The sequence below is a fragment of the Peromyscus californicus genome, unplaced genomic scaffold (assembly GCF_007827085.1).
Source record: "Peromyscus californicus insignis strain IS unplaced genomic scaffold, ASM782708v3 Scaffold_7__1_contigs__length_154581171, whole genome shotgun sequence".
NCBI classification, from domain to species: Eukaryota; Metazoa; Chordata; class Mammalia; order Rodentia; family Cricetidae; genus Peromyscus; species Peromyscus californicus.
Window position 1 is genome coordinate 80073731 of NW_026294595.1, and position 20045 is coordinate 80093775.

Here is a 20045-nt window from a genome sequence, read left to right on the forward strand (position 1 = left end):
CACGCCTTTAATCCCAGCACTTGGGAGGCAGAGGCAGGTGGATCTTTGTGAGTTCGAGGCCAGCCTGGTCTACAGAGCGAGATCCAGGAAAGGCGCAAAGCTACACAGAGAAACACTGTCTCGAAAAACCAAAAAAAAAAAATAAAAGAATGCAAACATTATCATCCACCATCATTTTATAAAACAGAGCATTTTAAAATACATGTATTTTAAAGATAATCTCAGGATAAATGACAGATCATTATATGAAAAGTCATGCCATCACATTTGGCCATGGACTAGAGAAGTTTGTCGTGGATCAGTGCTTAGCTGCTAACTGATGATGTCTAAGAACCACTGATATATAGCATAACAAAATATTAATGCTGAGCTGTTGCTAAGGATTACATTGCTTAGCTACGGCATGTGTTTTCTTGAGGAGCATTCTAATTCCACCTGTACTAAAAGGGATCGTTGCTCTTGATAATGGCCAACTGGTTTTCAGTGCTCTGCTGTTATACTGTCATCTGTCTTATGTTTTTAGCAGTAAATTTAGAAAGATCATAGGTATCTAAATTCTAGTTATAAGTTTAGTTCTACTTCTGTAGTCATAGTACTAAGAGTATTTTCACATTTTACTCCTGTGGTTATTGTATTATTACTGTATTAACTAGGACAATTTACTGTTTTTTGAAGTTAAGCATTTAGTGAATGCTTTCAGTTTGACCTCTGACAAATGCTTTTTTTCACAGATGTTTTTCAGATTTGTTAATTCAGTTGGAAATAATAACATTTTTGTGTATGTTTATAATATGTACAAGTTTATATTCACGCCCGAGTGTAACTTCCATGATGAAGTTAGAGCATTGCAACTTTAGGATCATAAGCACATGAGAGTGTCAAGCATGCAGTAGGACCTTGTTAAGTTCTATTAAATGAATGAATGGTGTACCATGAATAAACTTGGGCTCTTCCCCAGTCAGAAACTACCTGGTTAGGGCTTCCAGCTAAAGATGATTAATTAAACGTACATTCACTTCTGCCACCTTGTGAAACTGTTATAAAATGGCAATAAACCCACAAGGACATGGAAATGACAGGAGAAACATAAAAGCCTAAGTTTTAAAAGTGAACTAGCTGTATAGTTAGCAGAAACAGGAAATAGAAACCTAATTCAAAGTCATGGAAGTGAGGCCTGGGATGTGGTTGAGTGGTAGGGTCCTTGCCTAGCATTATGAATTTTATGTCAGCTTGATATAAGCTAGAGTTATTTTGGACAAGGAAACCTCAACTAAGAAAACTAAACCCAGAAATGGCCAGGAATTGTAGTGTCCTGTATCTTTTAAAGTGGGATATGTAGTTGAAAGATCCAGATGAGAACACTTGTGTAAGACTCCACTGCAACCCCACATTCCTCCTTCCACCCCACAGGTACTGGCTCTTTCCTCTTTGGCTTAGAGGTGTATGCTTAGAGTTTGAGAGAGAACTGAAGTTGAAAGGGATCTAGTGGTATGCTGGTTGTTAAAATAGTAGTGGCCTGAAACTGACCATGTCTCTAGCAAAAGTGGCAGCTATTGCAAATTAATTCTTCTCTCTGCCCTCTTCCTCCCCTCCCCCTGCCCCTTACCTCTCTGCCTTCTCTCTTCCTCCCTCCCTTTTCTTTCCCTCCTCTTCCCCCTCCTCCTCTTCATCTCTCCTCCCCTTTTCCTTTCCTCTCTCTATTCATCAGTACACTGTTGGAAATATTATAGTGAAAATAGTTCACTGCCTGCCAGTGTAGTTCTCCCAGTTACAGGACACCTACTCTAATTCCCAGGAAAGAGGATGGGAGAGTCCTTTCTGGGTAAACTAACCTACCCCAAAGGGAAGACCATGGTTCCTTCAGTTATGTTTTCCTAAAGGAAGAGTTCAGCCAGAACTCCCTACAGTGAAGTCTAGTGTTTGACAAACTTTTGACCATCTTTTAAATACCTCATTTTTAAGTACAAATTGATGATTTAGGACTACTGGACACTTGAAGAAAGGCTCTCATGTTAAAAGCAGACAAAAATGGGAGTCTAAAAAACATGTAAAGCTAAAACTGCTTAAAGGAAAAGTACTAGTCCACAGGACAAGAATTAGAAATTCATAAACACAGAATAAGAGAAACCCTACTAAAAATATAAGTGCAATGGAAATGGAAGGGTTGCTAGATAATAGAGATAGTTGTTTAGAAAGTAGAATCAATAGACACATGGCTAAAACTGAGAATATTTCAGGTGGTAAAGTGCTTGTCGCCCAAGCACGAGGACCTGAGGTAAGTCCCCAGCACTCAGTAAAACGCTGGCAGCTGTGAGCCAGGCAGTCACCACATGTGCCTTTAATACCAGCATTCAGGAGGCAGAGGCAGGCAGATCTCTGTGAGTTCGAGGCCATCCTGGTCTACAGAGAGAGTTCCAGGACAGGCAGCGCTATACAAGGAAACTCTGTCTTGAAAAACAAAACAAAACAAACAAAGAAAAAAGCCAACGGTGGTTATGTATGCTTCCCAGTGTGGGGGCAGAGACAGGCAGATCCCTGGGGCTTACTGACTGGTGAGCCAGGTTACCCTATTGTGGGAGGCCAACACCTTTTCCAGTGTTCCTATGAGGAGGAGAGAGGGATAAGAAAATATTAGATAGAAAGATAGGGAAAAGGAGAAAAACAGAAACAGGATATCTTCAGGAGGACCTGGGTTAATACCCAACGGCCCTTTCCATTTACTCAAAAGGGCTTTTTATAACAATGCCAAGGGGCAGGGCAAAAGACCTCCCCCTTGCAAGATCAAAGCACACCGCACAGCCAAGTGCAGACCCTTCCAAACACCTGGTAACCACTCCTGCGGTCAGTCCATCCCCTTATGCAGCCCTGCTGGGTAGAGCAAGCCCAGATTCTCTGACCCTCAGTAAGTTCTCACTAGATAGCCTCTGTGGGTCTCTACGCCCTGCCTGGTTGGTGCTCCAGTTTAATGAGAGATGCTGTTTCAGAAAAGCTCCTGAGGAATGATGATGCCTGAAGTGGACCTCTGGTCTCTCTGTGCTCACACATGTGCACACAGGTAAGAAGATAGAAATGGGAGAAAAAGAATTCGGGAATCAGTCTAAGGAATCGAGGATGTTTCAGAGAAAGAGAGAACCAAGAAAATGGAAGGAGAAAGACTGGGCAAAGAAACAGTACAGAAAGCTTCACAGGCCTGAGGGGCATGAGTTCATTTTACTAATATCAGTGAGTATCTTTGTAAAATACACATTGCACATAAAAGATGACTTTAAAAACTGCAGAAAAGTATGGAATGCAAAGAATTAGGAATGAGAATAACATATCAGCCTTAGCTTTCTCATTGGCAAAACTGGACAGTAGAAAAAAATGTAACTGTGTCTGCAGAGGTTGGGAAGAAATCGCCATCCAGAGTTGTGCTACATTCATCTAACCTAATTTCTCAGTAGACATGCAGGATCCAAGAAACCGTTACCATCCATGCCTGCTTTATCATGACAACAGTTTGTTGTATCCTGAAAAGGAAGTAAAGGTAGAAAGGGAACCATGGATCTAGGAAACAGGAGACTGCAGGAGTGGAGGGAATCCTCACTGATAACCTGGCTTGTGCAGTCAACTGAGAATAATAAATCAAGTTGTAATGGAAGGATGGAAGGGCTCCAAAGAACTGCAACCAAATACCTGAAGGAGACGGTCATTTTCAGATAGAGTGTGAACCGGGAGCAATTGATTGACACACCTATTACATACTGTTTCAAGAACATGATGCTATTAGTCATTTATTGTTAATAGAATAGAGACTGTGGTATGTTCTCTCATTTCTTTCCTAAACATTGATCTACTTTCTAAAATAGAGTATGCTGTCCATATAAATAAATACGGTAAAAATACATATTAGAATGTTAAAATACTAAGCACCTATTAATTATACAACACTGTAAATACTTAGAAACTGCCCTGTCATTATATGTAACCATGGATTAAGGAAATGTGTCTTATGTGAAATGTTCACATTATTCTGAACTAGAGCAATCAAAATAGGTATTCATTTAGGTGTTTCAAAGTGCATCACTTCTAGGGGGACAGAGGAGAATGTTCTTGTCACAAGTTGCAAAATGCTTTTTATTAGATGTGCTGTCATAATTTCACAGACATATTTACACCTTGATATTCTAGATGTAACTGAGAACTCCTTAAATAGAATGTTCTTAAGACTTTTAAATGAGATGAATTTATATTTAGTAGTATGGGAAGTAAACGAGATTGTTTGCCTTTTAGAAAAGCAAATTACAGAGCAGTAAGTATGTGTGATGAGGTTCTCAGCTGTATGTAAAAGATACTTTGTCTGCTTTTCCTGCTGTGAGTATTCTCTGATTACAGAAACTTATAAAGTGCTAACTTTGGGGAGGAGGACTCACAGGTCACTTGCACCTTCCATTTTATATTATTTTGTGTAGCTGGAAATTTTTACTGAGTATATATAGCGTTATAAATGATAATAGATGATCTTAAAATTCTAGATGCATTAGATATTTAGATTTTTGTTTTCAGTTTGTTTAAATTACAGATAGTAAAGAGATATAATATTAGTGATAGTGATTCATAGTTCTAAAATTCTAGTCTTAGAAAACACTTGACAATATTTTTATTTTTTATTAGTTTTTTAAATTTTTTAAACTATTCTTTGTGGCTTTCACATCGTGTATATTTTTACTTTTTTAATTTTGGGGTTTTTTTGAGAGCAAGTGGGATGGGTGATTCTATTACATTAGTTCAATGAAGTAACTAAGTGATGTGTTAAATAAGTTAGGCTAAGTATTAATTTGAAATTGGAGTTTTTTTAAGTGTTTCTAGCCAGTTAATTTCTAAAATAAACAGGTAAAAACGTCTTATGGTAGTTAAAATTTTTAGTAGGTTAGGCTGGACTATGCTACATTTCATGCTTTTCAATGCTGTACTTTATATTACTTTTTCTGTACATTAAAACTTATGCAGTGAAACTGAATAATGGCAATGTTTTTATACCCTTTTATAGCCGTTTCTTCATCACAGCCTCCCTGTTCCCTGTTAGCTAAATTCTGAGCACCTTCCTGTTAATTTATGAAAATTATTGTGGAGGTAGCACATTATTGCTGATCTGTACGGCACTTTCAGCATGTTCCACACAAAGGTCTGAGCAACATAAAACACATCAAAATTCATTAATGTGGTATTGATTATTTTTTGGATAATTAATTTTATTGCAGACCCTTGAAAGAGATAATGAGCTGCAAAGGGAGAAGGTAAAAGAAAATGAAGAAAAGTTCCTTAATCTTCAGAATGAGCATGAGGAAGCACTAGGAACTTGGAAGAGACGTGTAGGTTTATTAAATGTAAAATAGTAAAGTATTCTAAATAGCTATAGACATTTAAAATAACTATTAAATGCTAAGAAAATATTACAAAATTGTTAAGTCAGACACATTTTCTTCTTGTACTCATATTTCTGCCAAAGTGAGTGTGTTTTTAAAAATTAAATTTAATAAAATTCCCTCTGGTGTTTTCAGGCATAGACAACTATATGTATATGTGTTATATACATGTATTAAAGCATATATGACTGTATAGAATAGCTATTAATATGTTCTTAGAAAAATTAATTTGCATTTAAATAAAATGATTCAGTGTATCTTAAGGAACTAGTATCATATGAAAACTATTGGTAGCCAGGCAAGGTTGCTGTCCTCAGTATTTGTTGAAATGTGTCAGAACCTTGTTGGAACATGTATGTAGTCGTTGAGTTCTCTTGGACTAATGTTTTATTATGAGATATGTTGTAAACAGCTACTTCCTTTAAGTCATATTTTTCTTTTACACTAAATGTTAATTTTGATAAAATATGTAAAACAATTGTAGAAAATGAGTAAGTTCAAGTTGCAAAGCAAAATTTTACTTCAAAGACTGATGGATCACAAAATTGGATTTTCTATCTTTGTACCAGTTTTCATTGCCTAAAGGAATTAAGATAATTGTCTCAAGCTATGGCATAAGAAAAATATGGCTTTAATCACTCTTTAAAAAAAGAATTAACACAGTAGGAAGTCACTATGAATTTATGGTACTATATTTTAGAAATATATGATTCCATTTTAGACTATTAATTATACCATTTCTTTTATTATACTAATGTATATGTGAATATAAGTTTTATAACATTTTCTGTAAATGATTTTATTTGATTTCTGATATTAAAAACCCAATTTATTTGTAGTTAATAAGTTTTCCTAATTCAGAGTTTCAAGAGATCAACTTAGTCATTGATGGTTTTGATATGCCTTATTCAAATCTAAGGAAAATATTTCACACTTACATCACAATACTAAATTTGGTTAAGAATCTCCACTAGGAAAATGTCATCAAAACAGCAAGTATAGTAACTTCAGTTGGTCTGCTTAGCATCCCATACCTTCCTTCTCACACAGTCTTTAAAAGGCTGTGAAAGTGGTGCTGTGAGGATTGGGAAAGCTGGGGAGTGAAAAGGAGCTGCAACGTAAAAAGAGTACGCTTGCTGCAAACACTGGCAACTGTGTATATACGTATATGTCTGGAGATGGCTTCCACTGCCTGTGCAGCTACGCACAGCAAACTAACATTCATTTTCTCTTCTGAGAACACAACAGTGGCCATCTGTCCAGGGCCAAAGAGTAATTAAGAATAAAGGAAGTGGGGCTGGAGAAATAACGTTATCTGTTAAGAGTCCTCTTGCAGGTTTAATTCCCAGCACCCACATTGGGAGGCTAACAACGAGGGTTTCTGATGCCCACTTCTGGCCTCTATGAACATACACGCAAGTGCACAAGTACACATACAAACAGCTAAATAATACATTTCTTTTTTTTTTAAAAAGGAAATGCAGCTTTATTGGTAAGTTTAAATAAAATGGTCTTATAAGATTTTTAGATTATGCAGTCATAAACTATCATAAAGAACATATCATAAACTATCATGATCATGAATCAAAACTATAATAAACTAAGCAGAATATAGTTGAATAAGAAAAAAACCACTTTGGTTTTGTAAGAATTTTCTTAAATGGAGATCAGATCTATATAGTTTGTGTGTCTATCTGTTTGTAATCACATGTGAAGTTTCTATGGAAGAGCATCCCCTCAAGAAAGCAATTGTGAGCTGCACAGGCAGTGGAAGCCCAGTTTCCAGATGGAAACATGAGACTCAGTGCCAGTGTCTGTTGTTACACTTAGAGTTCTGCCTCCAGCTAGTTCAGCTAAACTCTGCACATCCAGCGTGCAGCAATGAAATTAAAATCATACAGGTGGAACTTTTGTAGGATTTTTATGACTAAGTAAAATCTTATTTTTTTTCATAAGAAAATATTTAGGGGCATAGGCCCTAGGTTCAATTTTGGATTGCAATCCTGACTACTACTTTCTGTCTGCACTAACTTGGTCAAGTTACTTAATCTAAGTCTCATATTTCTTAAAGAGTATGAATATACAATCATGTTTGTTAAACACTCATCACTATTACAATGTTATTTCTTAATGCAAATGGTTAATGTTGTTATTATTTTTACTATTTTATGAAACATGTTTTCAGGTAAAATGTATGCACTTGTTCATTTTGGCTTAATTTTATTCTAGGTTGAAGAGCTTAGTGGAGAAATGAATGATGTTAAAAGTGAGTTGTCATTACTTAAGGAAACTCATGTTAAATTGCAAGAACATTACAAGAAATTATATGATCAGAAAAAAAATGAAGAATGCAAGAAGTTTCAGGTAAAATTTAAATATGTTTTGGGTTATTAACTGTTAAATTAGGACCATCACTGGTGATTATTTTTCCATTTTATATTTTAAGGTGCTCAGTTTTTAACAGGTTAGTTATAACCATGTTGTTTGTCATACATTTTATTTGGCTTATGTGTGGAGTTTAACATAAGGTTCAAGAGTCCCCTGGATTTAGATTTTGAATTATCCTAGGGCCACATTTGTTGAAAACCCTGTTCTTGCCCAGTATAGTGGTTTACACCTTTAATCCCAGCATTCATGAGGCAGAGGCAGGTGAATCTCTCTTGAGTTCAAGGCCAGCCTGGTCTATATACCAAGTTCCAGAATAGCCAGGATTACATAGAGAGACCCTGTCTCACCAAAACAAAACAAACAAAAGGAAGGAAGGAAGCAAACACTGTTGTTATTTCTCCCACTGTAGCTTGAGACTTTCTTTGAAATATGTGGGTCTAATTCAGACTCTGTTGTGTTGATCCTGTATTTATTATACATATAAATTGATGCCAATAGCACAGTGTCTATATTAGTGCAGCTCTTAAACACATCTTCACATAGAAGTTTTTCAGTTTTGTTTTGTTTTTCAGTTACTTTTTGCTGTTGTAGATTTCTTACATTCATTTCCATTTCACTTTCAGAATTTATCAATTTCTGAAAGAGAATTCTCCTCTATTTCTATTGAGATTGTGTTAGTTTTTCTCAGTTTGATGCAAACTAGAATCACTCAGGAAGAGGAATGCTCCGTTGAAGAACTGCCTCCATTGGAAGCCCGTGGTCATGTCTTGATTAATGACTGAGGAGGGGGACAGCCCCATGTTGGCAGTGCAACCCCTGGGCAGGTAGTCCTGGGTTGCATAAGAAAGGCAACTGAGGAAGCAAGCCTGTCATTTTCTGTCCTGCCAGTCAGCTCCCAAATAATGACACAAGACTTCTGATTAATTATGAAAGCTCAGCCTATAGCTTGGGCTTGTTTCTAAGTAGCTCTTACAACTTAAATTAACCCGTTTATATTAATCTACTTCTATCAAATGACATTATCTCTCTTCCATCTTGCACTTTCTGTCTCCTGGAGTCTCCTACATGCCTAGATTCTTCCTCTTTTCTTTCTTTGCCCAGAAATCTAACCTATACTTCCTGCTTAGCTATTGGCTGTTTAGCTTTTTATTACAACAATCACAGCAATACTATCTTGACACAGTGTATGAATATCCCACAACTCAAGCCAGTAAGCATTCCTTGGAGGTCTCTACTTCAATTCTTGTTTCGTGGTTCCTTCCTTGAATTTCTGCCTTGATTTCCTTCAAAATGGACTGTGACCTGGGATTGTATGGTGACATAAGCATACAATAGAGTTAGTTTTGGTCAATGTTTTATCTTAGCAGCAGAGATGCAAAGGAGGACACCGAGTGTTTTTCTTAAGACTGTTGTCATGTATCCTTGATTTTTTCTTAGTTGAATTCATTGGTACATGGAAAAGCTGGTGGGTTTTGTGTTGATTTTGCCCTACTTTGGTGTTTTTCTCAGTATAGGCTCATATCATCTACAAGCAGAAATAATTTAACTTCTTCCTTTCCTATTTATATCCCCCCTTGCCTTATTGCATTATTAGAGGACATGTTTGCAGTTTTCCCCTCATTGAGTATCATGCTGACTATACAGCCTTTTTTATTATGTTCAGCTGTAATCCTCTTGTGCTTAGTTTCCTCAGGCCTTTTATGTAGGATGTTGATTGTTCCCCAAAAGCCCTTTTCTATTTACTTAGATGATCCTATGATTTTTAGCCTCAACTGGGATGTGGAAACCAGGTCCCACATTTTCCCCAGGGTACTCTTGAGGAGAGGGGGATAAGAAACATTAGATAGAAATATAGTGGGGAGAGAGACAGATAGAAACACAGGATAGCTTTGGGAGGGCCTGGATCAATATCCACCAGCCCCTTCTGGCTCTTCTAAAGGGCTTTTTATAGGAATGCCAAGGGGTGGAGCAAAAGATGCCCCCCCCCCCCCCGCCCCCCAGCACAGCCAAGTGCAAACCCTTCCAATCACCTGGTAACCATGCATGTGGTCAAGCAATCCTCTAATGCAGCCCTGCTGGGTAAAGCAAGCTTAGATCTCGCTAGGAAACCTGTGTGAGCCTCCACACTGGGATATGTTTATTGGTTGTGTATGTTGAAACATTCTTTTTTTTTAATTTTAAAATGTATTCAAAAGGACTTTTTATAATATGCAAGATCAAAGCACACTGTACAGCCAAGTGTAGACCCTTCCAAACACCTGGTAACCATGCCCGTGGTCAAATCATCCCCTTATGCATCCCTGCTGGATAAAGCAAGCTCAGATTCTCTGACCCTGAGTAAGGTCTCACTAGAAAGCCTCTGTGGGCTCCCACAGTTTCCAAGCTTCATCACTTTGTGTAGCCCCTATTAGAACTCTGTTCCTTTTCGTTGTGAAATAGTATTCCATCAGACGAATATGCCAAGTTCTGTTCATTTGTTGATGGCATAGAATTATTCCCACCTTCCGGCTGTTGTGAATAATGCTGCTCTAAGTAATGAATCTCTGAGGCTCTGTTGTTGGTCGGAGAGTAGTATCTGTGCTTGTGAGGAAAGCTGAAAAGTAGCATGGAATTGCTAGGGCACATGGTAATTAGGTTTTTAACTTTTTAGAATTTTACCTTAAAGCAAAACCAAGGGGGTTAAAACTTTAGAGTCAGACAGAGGAGGAGCACGCCTTTAATCCCTGCATTCCTGGTTTGTTTGCTGTCTTACAGGTGTACAAAAGGCTACTTAAACAATTTGCCTGGCCCAAGTAAATCCTACCCCTAACTTGCCTGGCTGTGTGGTATAATAATGTGACAGACATGTTTGAAAGCATACTGAACTCTCCAGTTTGTTTAAATTTGAGACAGTACACAGAGAACTTCAAAAGTCATTTGATTTTTAAATAGAAATTACTGAATGGTTGAACTAAAATCCACTTTTATCAGCAAAGTTTGCTCAAATATTTAACACATTTAAACAATCTTTTTCTTTTTTATACCAGAATATTCCAGAACTAAATAATGAAAATAGTGACGAACTATCCAGTAAAAAATCAGAAGACACCAGCACACAAAAATACAATACTGGTCAAGAAATATGGGGAAAAAATACGAAGAGTTTTTGTTCAGATCCTGATTACTACAGAGAAAAGAAAAAAATGGAAGACCTACCTGTAGAAGAAATTGCAGAAGGTAACCTTAAACTACATTGACAAAGTCCCATGGTGGGACTTGTCTGGTATTTAGGGGGCTGTCAGTTACAGCTTTGCTTAAGGACCTTCCAGTATAGTTGGGAAACACCTTTTCACCTTTGTGTAAACAAGCATTCTGCAAATGAGTCTTTACCAGTGTCTGCAGAGAGCATTCTCTGGGTCAGCAGCACACTTCTGGTGAGCAGGTCACAGCATTTCTCTTGGTTTAGATGCCTACAGTAAGCACTGAGATGATTCTAATTTCTGCACTACGAAGAACAGCTTAATGTGGCAGTGACTGAGGTGTTCTGCTGAGGGTGAATAGCCACTTGGTGGAGATGTTGGAGAGAGAATGATTGAACTAATACAGCCCTTTAAGACCTGAAATTTATGTTCTAAGTTATTTTAACTATACTTATGATTTGATATCTATAGTTAAAGAAAGGTGAATAAAATTGTCTTAAGTAGACATTCTGTGAATTGGCCCAAAATTATTCCAGAATTTAAAAATACTTACAGGGTAATAAATAACAAAAAAAAACCAAGATGATTGTCAAACATGAACAAGCTAACTATCAACTTCTGAATGTTAGACCTGGTTGTAATGGAGGTGAGGATATACATTAATTTTTATCAGTTATGTGTTCATATAGGATTGTACTTTGTGCCCCTAAGGAAACTACAGGAAAAGTAAAAACCATTGTGTAAATACTTTATGCTGCTTCCCCACTGGGTAATACCTCATGCTTCTTGCCTTTTTAAACCTAAGTGATTTTGCTATTGTGAACTAACAAGTTTCAGGGCAGAGTCAAGAATTTAACATCCAAATATATACTTGCTTTAGTACAGGAACTCAAAATTTGAATAAAAGTGATGTCATCTTTGTATGATTAATGTCCAGTAGACCATTTAAGGCTAAATATGTCTTCACAAAATGTAGGTGACACGTTATAAACAGGCTTTACTAAAATGATAACAATTTACTGTGTCCTCTTCATGACAGATTTACAGCCTTTTGAAATTAGTGCCAAAAGCAAAACTACTACTGTGGTATCTCAAGATGGACACCAAAGTGGAATGTCCCCAAGCAAAGCCCTTTGCCTAGATAGAGATGTAACTGATCAGGAACAAACCTTGACTGTTACTGACTGTAGAAAATCAGTTACTGTAGAAGTAAAAGACAAGGTGTGCTTGGAAAAAGACAATGGATGTTCAGAATTTAAATCCCTGAACAATTTCTTTTTAGTAGTAGATGAATCACTAGAAACAGAGAAGATATGCCTAGAAGGAATTGATGGATTAGGCCTTCTCCACAATGGTGTAGATGTACCTCTGGAGACTCGAAGTAACAAAGCACCCCTTAATGGTATTTCAAATGAGATGGCCCACAAAAGAAACTGTAACACAGATGTTTCTGAAAGCAAGCCATTCAAACAGCATTTCAAATTGCTTCCAGCAGATCTGGAAAATGCTACAGAGAAGGAAATTACAAATCATGACCAAACCAAAGCAGGGTTAGATTCATTTCTAGATATAAAACTAAATCTTGATCAGCGTAAGAAACATGGCTCACAGGATTCAAGTAATGTTATGTTAGATGGTAAGTACCAAAAAATACAGCAAACCTTAAGTGAAGAGAGTGAGTGCAGCGTAGTACCCTTTTCCTGTTATCAGCAAGCTAGTAAGGCTGCCCAGAAGCCTGGAGCAACTGTTGCCTATGCCATGGGGATCGGCCCGCCCTGTCCATCTGCTGTCTCTGCTGATACTTTCAAAGGACTTAAGAATTCAGAAAACAGTATTAATACTATGCCAACACTGGTGAAATCTGCCTCAAGTCCTGCAGAAAGAACTATAAGGAAAACTATGAATAATATACAAAACAGTCCATTTAAGAACCACTTGGGATCTTCAGAAAGCAGTGTGACCATCTCAAACTTTCAGGTTAACCAAGGGGACAATCATGCTTCACAAGCCAAAGATTTCAAATCTGTAGTTCCCATGACAACTTCCACAGAAAAACAGCTTTCCACTGAGAATCAGATAACTGAAACTACAAAAAGTGGTCTCTTTTCCTTGGAAGATGTTAAGGAAAGACAGTGCATGTTGCTAAATAATAGAGAGAAAGCAGAGGCATTACATGACATCCTGTCAGAAGGAACATTCAGTGAAGGTCAGTTGGAAGAATCGCATTTGTCTCATGTAACACCATCTGCAGATTCAGTAAACACAAGTGCAAGGTCGGCCTTTGATCTTCCCACTCCAGATAAAAAACTCAAGAAAAGTCCAGGATATATGAAGTTTGTAGCCCCCAGTCCTTGGTCAAAAATAAATCAAATTAAAACAGTGGGTACTTCACCTTCCAGCTTTCCTTTGTTGCTGAAGGAGAGACCAGTAGGTCCAGAAAGCAAAGTGATTACTCAAGTGACTTTTTGTGAAAATGTTGGTCTGGATGACACCAGAAAAAATAGTGAGCCAGGTAAGAAAACATGACCACACTTGAATTTTTTTTCCTATTACTTAACTGTTCTGGACAAAGAGTCTCCGGATTTGTTTAAAGTGAAAAAGAATATATGTGTGTGTTTGTGTGTATAAAAATCTACCCAAGCATAATTTAGTACACACATAAATAGAATGTTTTATTTAGATGAGTTATTTTTAACCTAAGTCTCAGTAGTAGTATCAGTCTGTCACCAGTCACATTTAGAAGTGTTGTTTCTCATCGTCAAAGTACGGCACCACCACCAACAGGGCTAGGAATAACTTCCTAGTCAGTCTCTCTTTCTCTAAGTAAATTGGTCTTTTCTCTCTCCCTGATTTTCTTTTTGTACCTGCTCCTTCACCAGCACCACAAATTCAACTTGTTTTTCATTTTATTGGCAAAAGTGGAACAAAGGAATGTATATCACACCATTGGCTTTTCTATTTATTGCTTGAAGCACTTAACCCTTTAATGAGTAGGTACCTATGTTATATTCACGTTACTGTAGAGAGTAGAGGGTCTATTTTCTTCTTAAAGTAGCACATGAATGACAGAATAACCTTTAAAAATAACTCCAGGAAACAAAATAATAACTTGGTGAAACACAGGATTTGGTAGAGAGATGTGGATGTTTGGCGGTGATCCTTGTTTTACTTTTACTACAGATATTTAAAAATGTACTCCACATTGGACTGTGGAGGCCGCTGGTAAAAGCACTTGCCATGTGAAAGGAAGGACCAGTATCTGGTCTTCAGCACCCCAACAGTGGGTGTGTCAGCCCTCTTGAATCACAGCAGGGAAGCAGCCAGGGCATCCTTGGAGGCAGCTGGCTAGCCAGATTAGCTGAATAGGGCCAGTTTTGGGTTCCACATATAATAAGGTGGAGTGAATGAGGAAGACATCTGATGTTGGCCTCTGCCACACACATGTACACACATGCAAACATGCATTCACATGCAATGTCATACATTCAAAAAATTCCATATGAATAGGTACCATGCAGCTGTAAATTAAATATATCAAATCGATGGTTAGTGATAGATATGAAGAAAGTATGCTTACTCTGCTAATAGTAATCTCATAGTCAAAGTTGTTGAGGTTAAGGCATTCTTAAGATTTCTTGGGCAGTCTTCCTGGCATTAAACTGATCATCTTCCTGCTTTGGCCTCTCTAGAACTGGGGTTAGAGTACTCAGATTACAGATCTGTACCACCATGCCTTGCTAACTAGATTTTAAAGGAACTTTGTGGATTTAACACATTGAAGAAATGCAGGTTACAAGGAATGCTTTATGTAGTCTAGACGTAATAGGCTTCGTTCAAAAAGAAAATTGAGAAAAACTTAAGAACAGTAGGGGCTTACAAACAAAGTACAAAATATACCTTGTTTACTTGCACCACCGATGTGGGAAAAATAAAAAACACCAAAATACTGTATAGCTTCATTTCCCAAACTGCAGTTTTAATGTTAAGCATAGCTTTAGGGGCTGCTGTAACAGTCATCATTTTCTCGGCACATTTCAGTGGCATGAGAGACATCTAAAAATTCCAAAACTGAAATTGTATTCTCACAAAACTTGTCTTTTAAGACTTTTAAGCAATTTTTGCTATTAAGCCCAACAATCCCTGCTGCACAGCCCTTTGTGGCATTTTCTTCAATATAGTTTGTAAATTCTGGTGTTTATTTTGTTTAGTCCTCCCCACTAATATGAATTTGTAAAATGGTCATTAGATAAATATTTGTGTGGGGGGGTAATGCAGTGGTAACCAGGAAATGAGAACATTTTGTATGTTTGTGTTTAAGAAAGTATTTATACCATCTTACCCTTCTTAATGATTTAGGAAACAGCAATAATACAATCTTGTTTTCTGAAATGAAATGCCCAAGAGGAAAGTCTAGGAAACGGTAATATCCAAACTGACAAGGAAATTGTTGGCTTTTAAACACAAAAACATAAGATCAGAAAGTTCAGTCATTAAGAATACAGTTCAGTTGTCATTTCCTGTTTGTCAATCAGATACTACCAGCATTAGCAGAGCTGCTGACACTGTGAGTAACTGGAGTATCCATCCAGGCCCTAAGGGACAGCCCCGTGAAGAGAGGAATGCAACTGCAAAGACGTTTTATGATTCTTCTTTTCCCACAGAACATGTAAGTCAATTAAAAATATTGCTGAGCAGACCTCAGTGAGCTAATTCTGCAGATATGTGTAGCACTGGATGCATCTGGATACTATAAGCCCTAACTGATCTCCAGAATAATATCAAGAGGGCAACATGGCACCATTTTTCACAATTAAGGCTGATAGAAAACAGCAGGAAAAAGTCACAGTGTATAAATCAAGTAGATACAATCCAGCCTGTTTAGGGGACTGAGGCATCATCTTATGTACTCCTCTCTGTCACCTCAGCTTAGAAATAGATTTGAACATCCAAAATTTTTTATTAATAAGCTATCAGACTGATTAATTTGTATTATTTTTGGAAGTGTATGGAAGGATAAAATCTCCATAATGCAATGATAAGATGTATGCATTAAACAGCATTTGTAGAGATCATATGGCTTCTAGGAGCCCATTCAATGTAAGAAGAAAAACTAACTATAGCTGACAAGTTGTTTGGTTAAAGTTCTTTATATCTTAGTGTATAGAACTTTACCCAACAAGCCTGTGTTGTTCAAAGTCTTTACCAACAAAACAAAACAAATCCTGTCCAGTACTGGTGGTAACTGATAAAGGTAAGCAATGCCACTCACAAGACTACCATAGCAACACATTCTGCAGATCTTGAGCATTTAGAGGCACTAAACAATTCCTTCACACTACAAAGCTTCATTCTAACATCCGACAGTTTTCAGCCATGTAGCTCATTTCCTTTTTTAAATGGGAGAAATCTCAAATAAAACACAACTCTTCTCACAGTAGTGAACTTGGCATGAGGAAGCCTGACTTCTCATCTAGGTAAGTCATAATCAAAGTAGAAAGCAAGCTTTGGTCAGAGCTGGACACTACGATGTGAGGCCAGATCTTAACGTGGTCTGCCTAGTCTCCCCTCCAGCATTTTAAGGGTCCAACAGAAACATCATATCCCTTGAAAACCCATTTTTGTAGTTAATCTCTAAGTTCTTTGTGTCTGATACCTAATGTCTTCCCTGCAGTTAATATTTCTCAGGATCTGCATTTATAGATTTTATAATTTTCAAAGAAACATGTTTATCACACATCCTGTAAATACTTTTTTTCTATTTTACAGATGAAATAACACAAATGTGAAATATTTTTTCCAAAATCATTTAGATATAATTCTCTATGGTGGACATGCCCTAGCTCAGTCCAATGTTGTTTTTCTCAACTTTTCATAACAGAAAAAAGGTTTGGTTTATTGGAGCATGTAAATCAAACTTCCTGTGTAAAGTGGTATACTAAACGTCATTATCCCTCTAAACTTATTATCAGTTATCACATAACGTAGGAAAAAAAATCAGAGGTAGATCTTCTGGAACAAACCACAACTTTTAGAATACACCTCCCTTAAAGGGTAAGGAAAATGGTATAGAAACAAGGCCACGCTCACACCTTTATAAAGCCTGTAGATCACGACAATCTGGCCTGCAAAGTCAAAGCACTTACCTGGTGCTTTACAGAAAGTTCACCAATCTGTCATACATGACGGTGATATGATAAGGACTAACAGCCAGGAAAGAGTAATTCAATTTTCATTATATTTCTGTTTCCCTCACCAGTTCTGTACATTTAGGTGTCAATCCAGTTTCTCCACAGCTACAGGGGGGTGCTCTGTACTTGTTCTGAGTTAGGTGAAGAGTCTGCTGCAATCTTAACTGTATTCAGAAGTGAAGACGGCAAGGGCCCCAAATAAGCAAAGCTACTGACTTTACACATCCAGTCCCACAGGTCTTGTGGCAAGTTAGGGGAAATACACGAGGTGGAAAGAGGAAGCGGGAAGTGGTGGATTCTAAAAAGTCAGGAACACGGAAAACTGCCAACATCTGTGACAGCTGGAACTGAAATCACTGCAGTGGGCTGCAGAGGCCATGTTGGCTAAGTCAAATGTGATCTGCAGTCAGTCTCCTGTCACTATGGCCAGTCTCTGTTCCCACCCCTCCCATGTGAGAAGACTTAATGTCCGCCCTTTTCTGATCAAGAAAAGTCAAAGAAGTGGGATTTTAGGAAATTGCTAATTTGTGCTTGGATACCAAATGAATCAAGTATTTTGGTGGCAAAATAAGAACACTAAATCATACAGATGAGTCTTACTTTCCTTCAGTTAGAGCAAGATTTTTTCTACTTCCCCTACCCTCACTAGTATCTGTGTGTGTGTGTGTGTGTGGTGGTGGTGGTGGTGGTGGTGGGGTCTTTAGTTTCCAATTTGGGCCTGAGCTACCTATGTTGAACAAACATAGCAGACATTATCAGATGTATATACTTATATACATTTGAATTCCATGCCAAATTCTAACTTCACCAAATAGTGTCTAAAATCCCTAAGAAGCTAATGGGAAAACCAAGGCCCAGAAAAGTTAAATAGGACTTACTCAGAGCCTTGGTTCCAAACTCTGAGGGGACTAGGGAACGAATTTACACAATATAGCAATTCTCAGGGGAACTTTGGTTAGATTCCAAACACTAAACTCATTTAAAAATTCATTACTCTCCATTAGAATGAAACGTTACAAACATGCCATGCTTACCAAAAGTAGATTTTAATGTCAGGCACCTCAAAGATCTTCACAAGAATAAATGAACAAAAGATAACAGAGCCCACTTTTTGTGACAAATGATCATTTCCTTACAATTTAAGTGGCTTACTCGATACTAAATTACGAGGTATGGAATATGATGGTACTTTTTTGTTGTTTTTTTTTTTTTTTCAAGACAGGGTTTCTCTGTGTATAGCCCTGGTTGTCCCGAAACTCACTCTGTAGACCAGGCTGGCCTCAAATTCACTGATCCGCCTGCCCTTGCCTCCCGAGTGCTAGGATTAAAGGCATGTGCCACCACCACCTGTTCCTCTTTATTTCTAAGACCAGAAGGAAGTAACTGTTTCCACTATAAACTACTATGATCTAAATCTTAAAAAGAGCTAAACCTCAGATTTATATAAAAATGTTTACTATTAGATTGAGATCTCAGGATTTTAATGTAAATTATTTTGTATTTACAAAATATACATGTAAATCCCTCACACCAAAAACACAGTAACCATCATCCTAAAGCTATCTAATTTTCTCTTAAAAAAAAAAAAAATTGGAATCATATCTGAGGACCAATTTTTTTCCCCCATGAAACCACTTCAAATTTATTTGATAGGGATAAAGTGGAAACAAAGTCAATATTTAACATGTGATAGTTAAATCACACATTCATAAAAGGTACTGTTTTTGAAGCTCCTTTGCACATTGTTTATGAAAAAAATTCAAGACCCAGGAAAGTCTCACAGGAAAGCCAGGATAGATGATTATGTAGAATAATTGAGAACACTTAGAAAAAGACTAGCAGCCAATACCACAATACTGGCATGTCTTCCTGGGTAATGAAATAACGATATTTAGTTTCTTCATATTCCTGTTTTCTAGTATTCCATCAGAAAAAAATAATCTCTTAAAATGATTAAGCTGTTTTTTGACTCCAGCGTTCAGATTTAGTGTAGTACCTTGAAAGCATGCCTCTTCTGCCTCAGTGTTCCTTCCTGCTGTTTTCAACAGTCTCAGGAGCCCGACAGAAAAGACCTTTTGTTTTTAGAGTTGACATGTTTAAATTTCTAATCTTCTCCCACTTTGACAGAAGTTACCAAACAGACATTTTTGGGAAGGGAGGGTGTGGAAGACAAACTGACAGTTATCTGCATAGTTTTAAATTTATTTCATCATAAGCCCAAGACCTTTCAGAAAACATTTGTGGTATCCCCTGGGACACACAAGTGTTTGAAGAGCTACTACATAAGCCTGAGATTCACATTAGGGGCCGCTGCTGCCAAATACCTACAGTAATTCTGAGCCCACCATGAGACAGCTTTATTCTACAATCCTAATTGCAGGCGTTCTGGATTCTCTTTATTGTCATTTGTATGGTAATTCTGTTGGTAAAATAAACATGGTCTTTCCTAGGTGAAAGCAGAGCCTCGGATTTCAACTGTGCAACAAAGTCATTCCCAGGCAAAGGAGGTTACAGACACTCTTGATCTACTTACCTTTTCTCCTGGAAACACTGACTGGCAGAGCCTTATGATAAACCGACTAACTGAAATTGAAAAGTTACTAAGCTTAGAAAATGACAACCAGCCCAAAAAAAGAAAAGCAGAAGAGATGCTGGAAAAAATAAGCGACTAAATGTTGATCAATGTGTTCAGTAGTCAAACTGGTGTGCTCGGGTGAAAGACTGTTCATGTACCTTTCACAGCTAGCTTCTCCTAGTGTTATGAAGACCCCATCGTGTATCTGCAGAGGTTGCTGTTAGCATCCAGGCCCTTAACGTTTATCTCCCTTATATATTTCCTTCAAAGTACTGTTTGTTAGTTCCTTTCTTTACAGAAAAATATTATG

At 37.4% G+C, this 20045-nt stretch overlaps 1 protein-coding gene across 4 annotated transcripts in view; it reads left to right on the forward strand.

Moving 5' to 3' along the window:
* Window positions 1–20020, forward strand: part of Ccdc73 (coiled-coil domain containing 73) — a 126567-nt gene extending 106547 nt beyond the window's left edge. For all 4 annotated transcript variants that reach the window (XM_052723917.1, XM_052723918.1, XM_052723919.1 and 1 more), the window contains 6 exons: window positions 5241–5351; window positions 7635–7769; window positions 10820–11009; window positions 12012–13484; window positions 15505–15638; window positions 19611–20020. In XM_052723917.1, coding sequence (XP_052579877.1) covers window positions 5241–5351; window positions 7635–7769; window positions 10820–11009; window positions 12012–13484; window positions 15505–15638; window positions 19611–19832 — 2265 coding nt within the window. In that variant the 3' untranslated portion in view covers window positions 19833–20020. The remainder of the gene's footprint in view (window positions 1–5240; window positions 5352–7634; window positions 7770–10819; window positions 11010–12011; window positions 13485–15504; window positions 15639–19610) is intronic.
* Window positions 20021–20045: the final 25 nt, after the last annotated feature.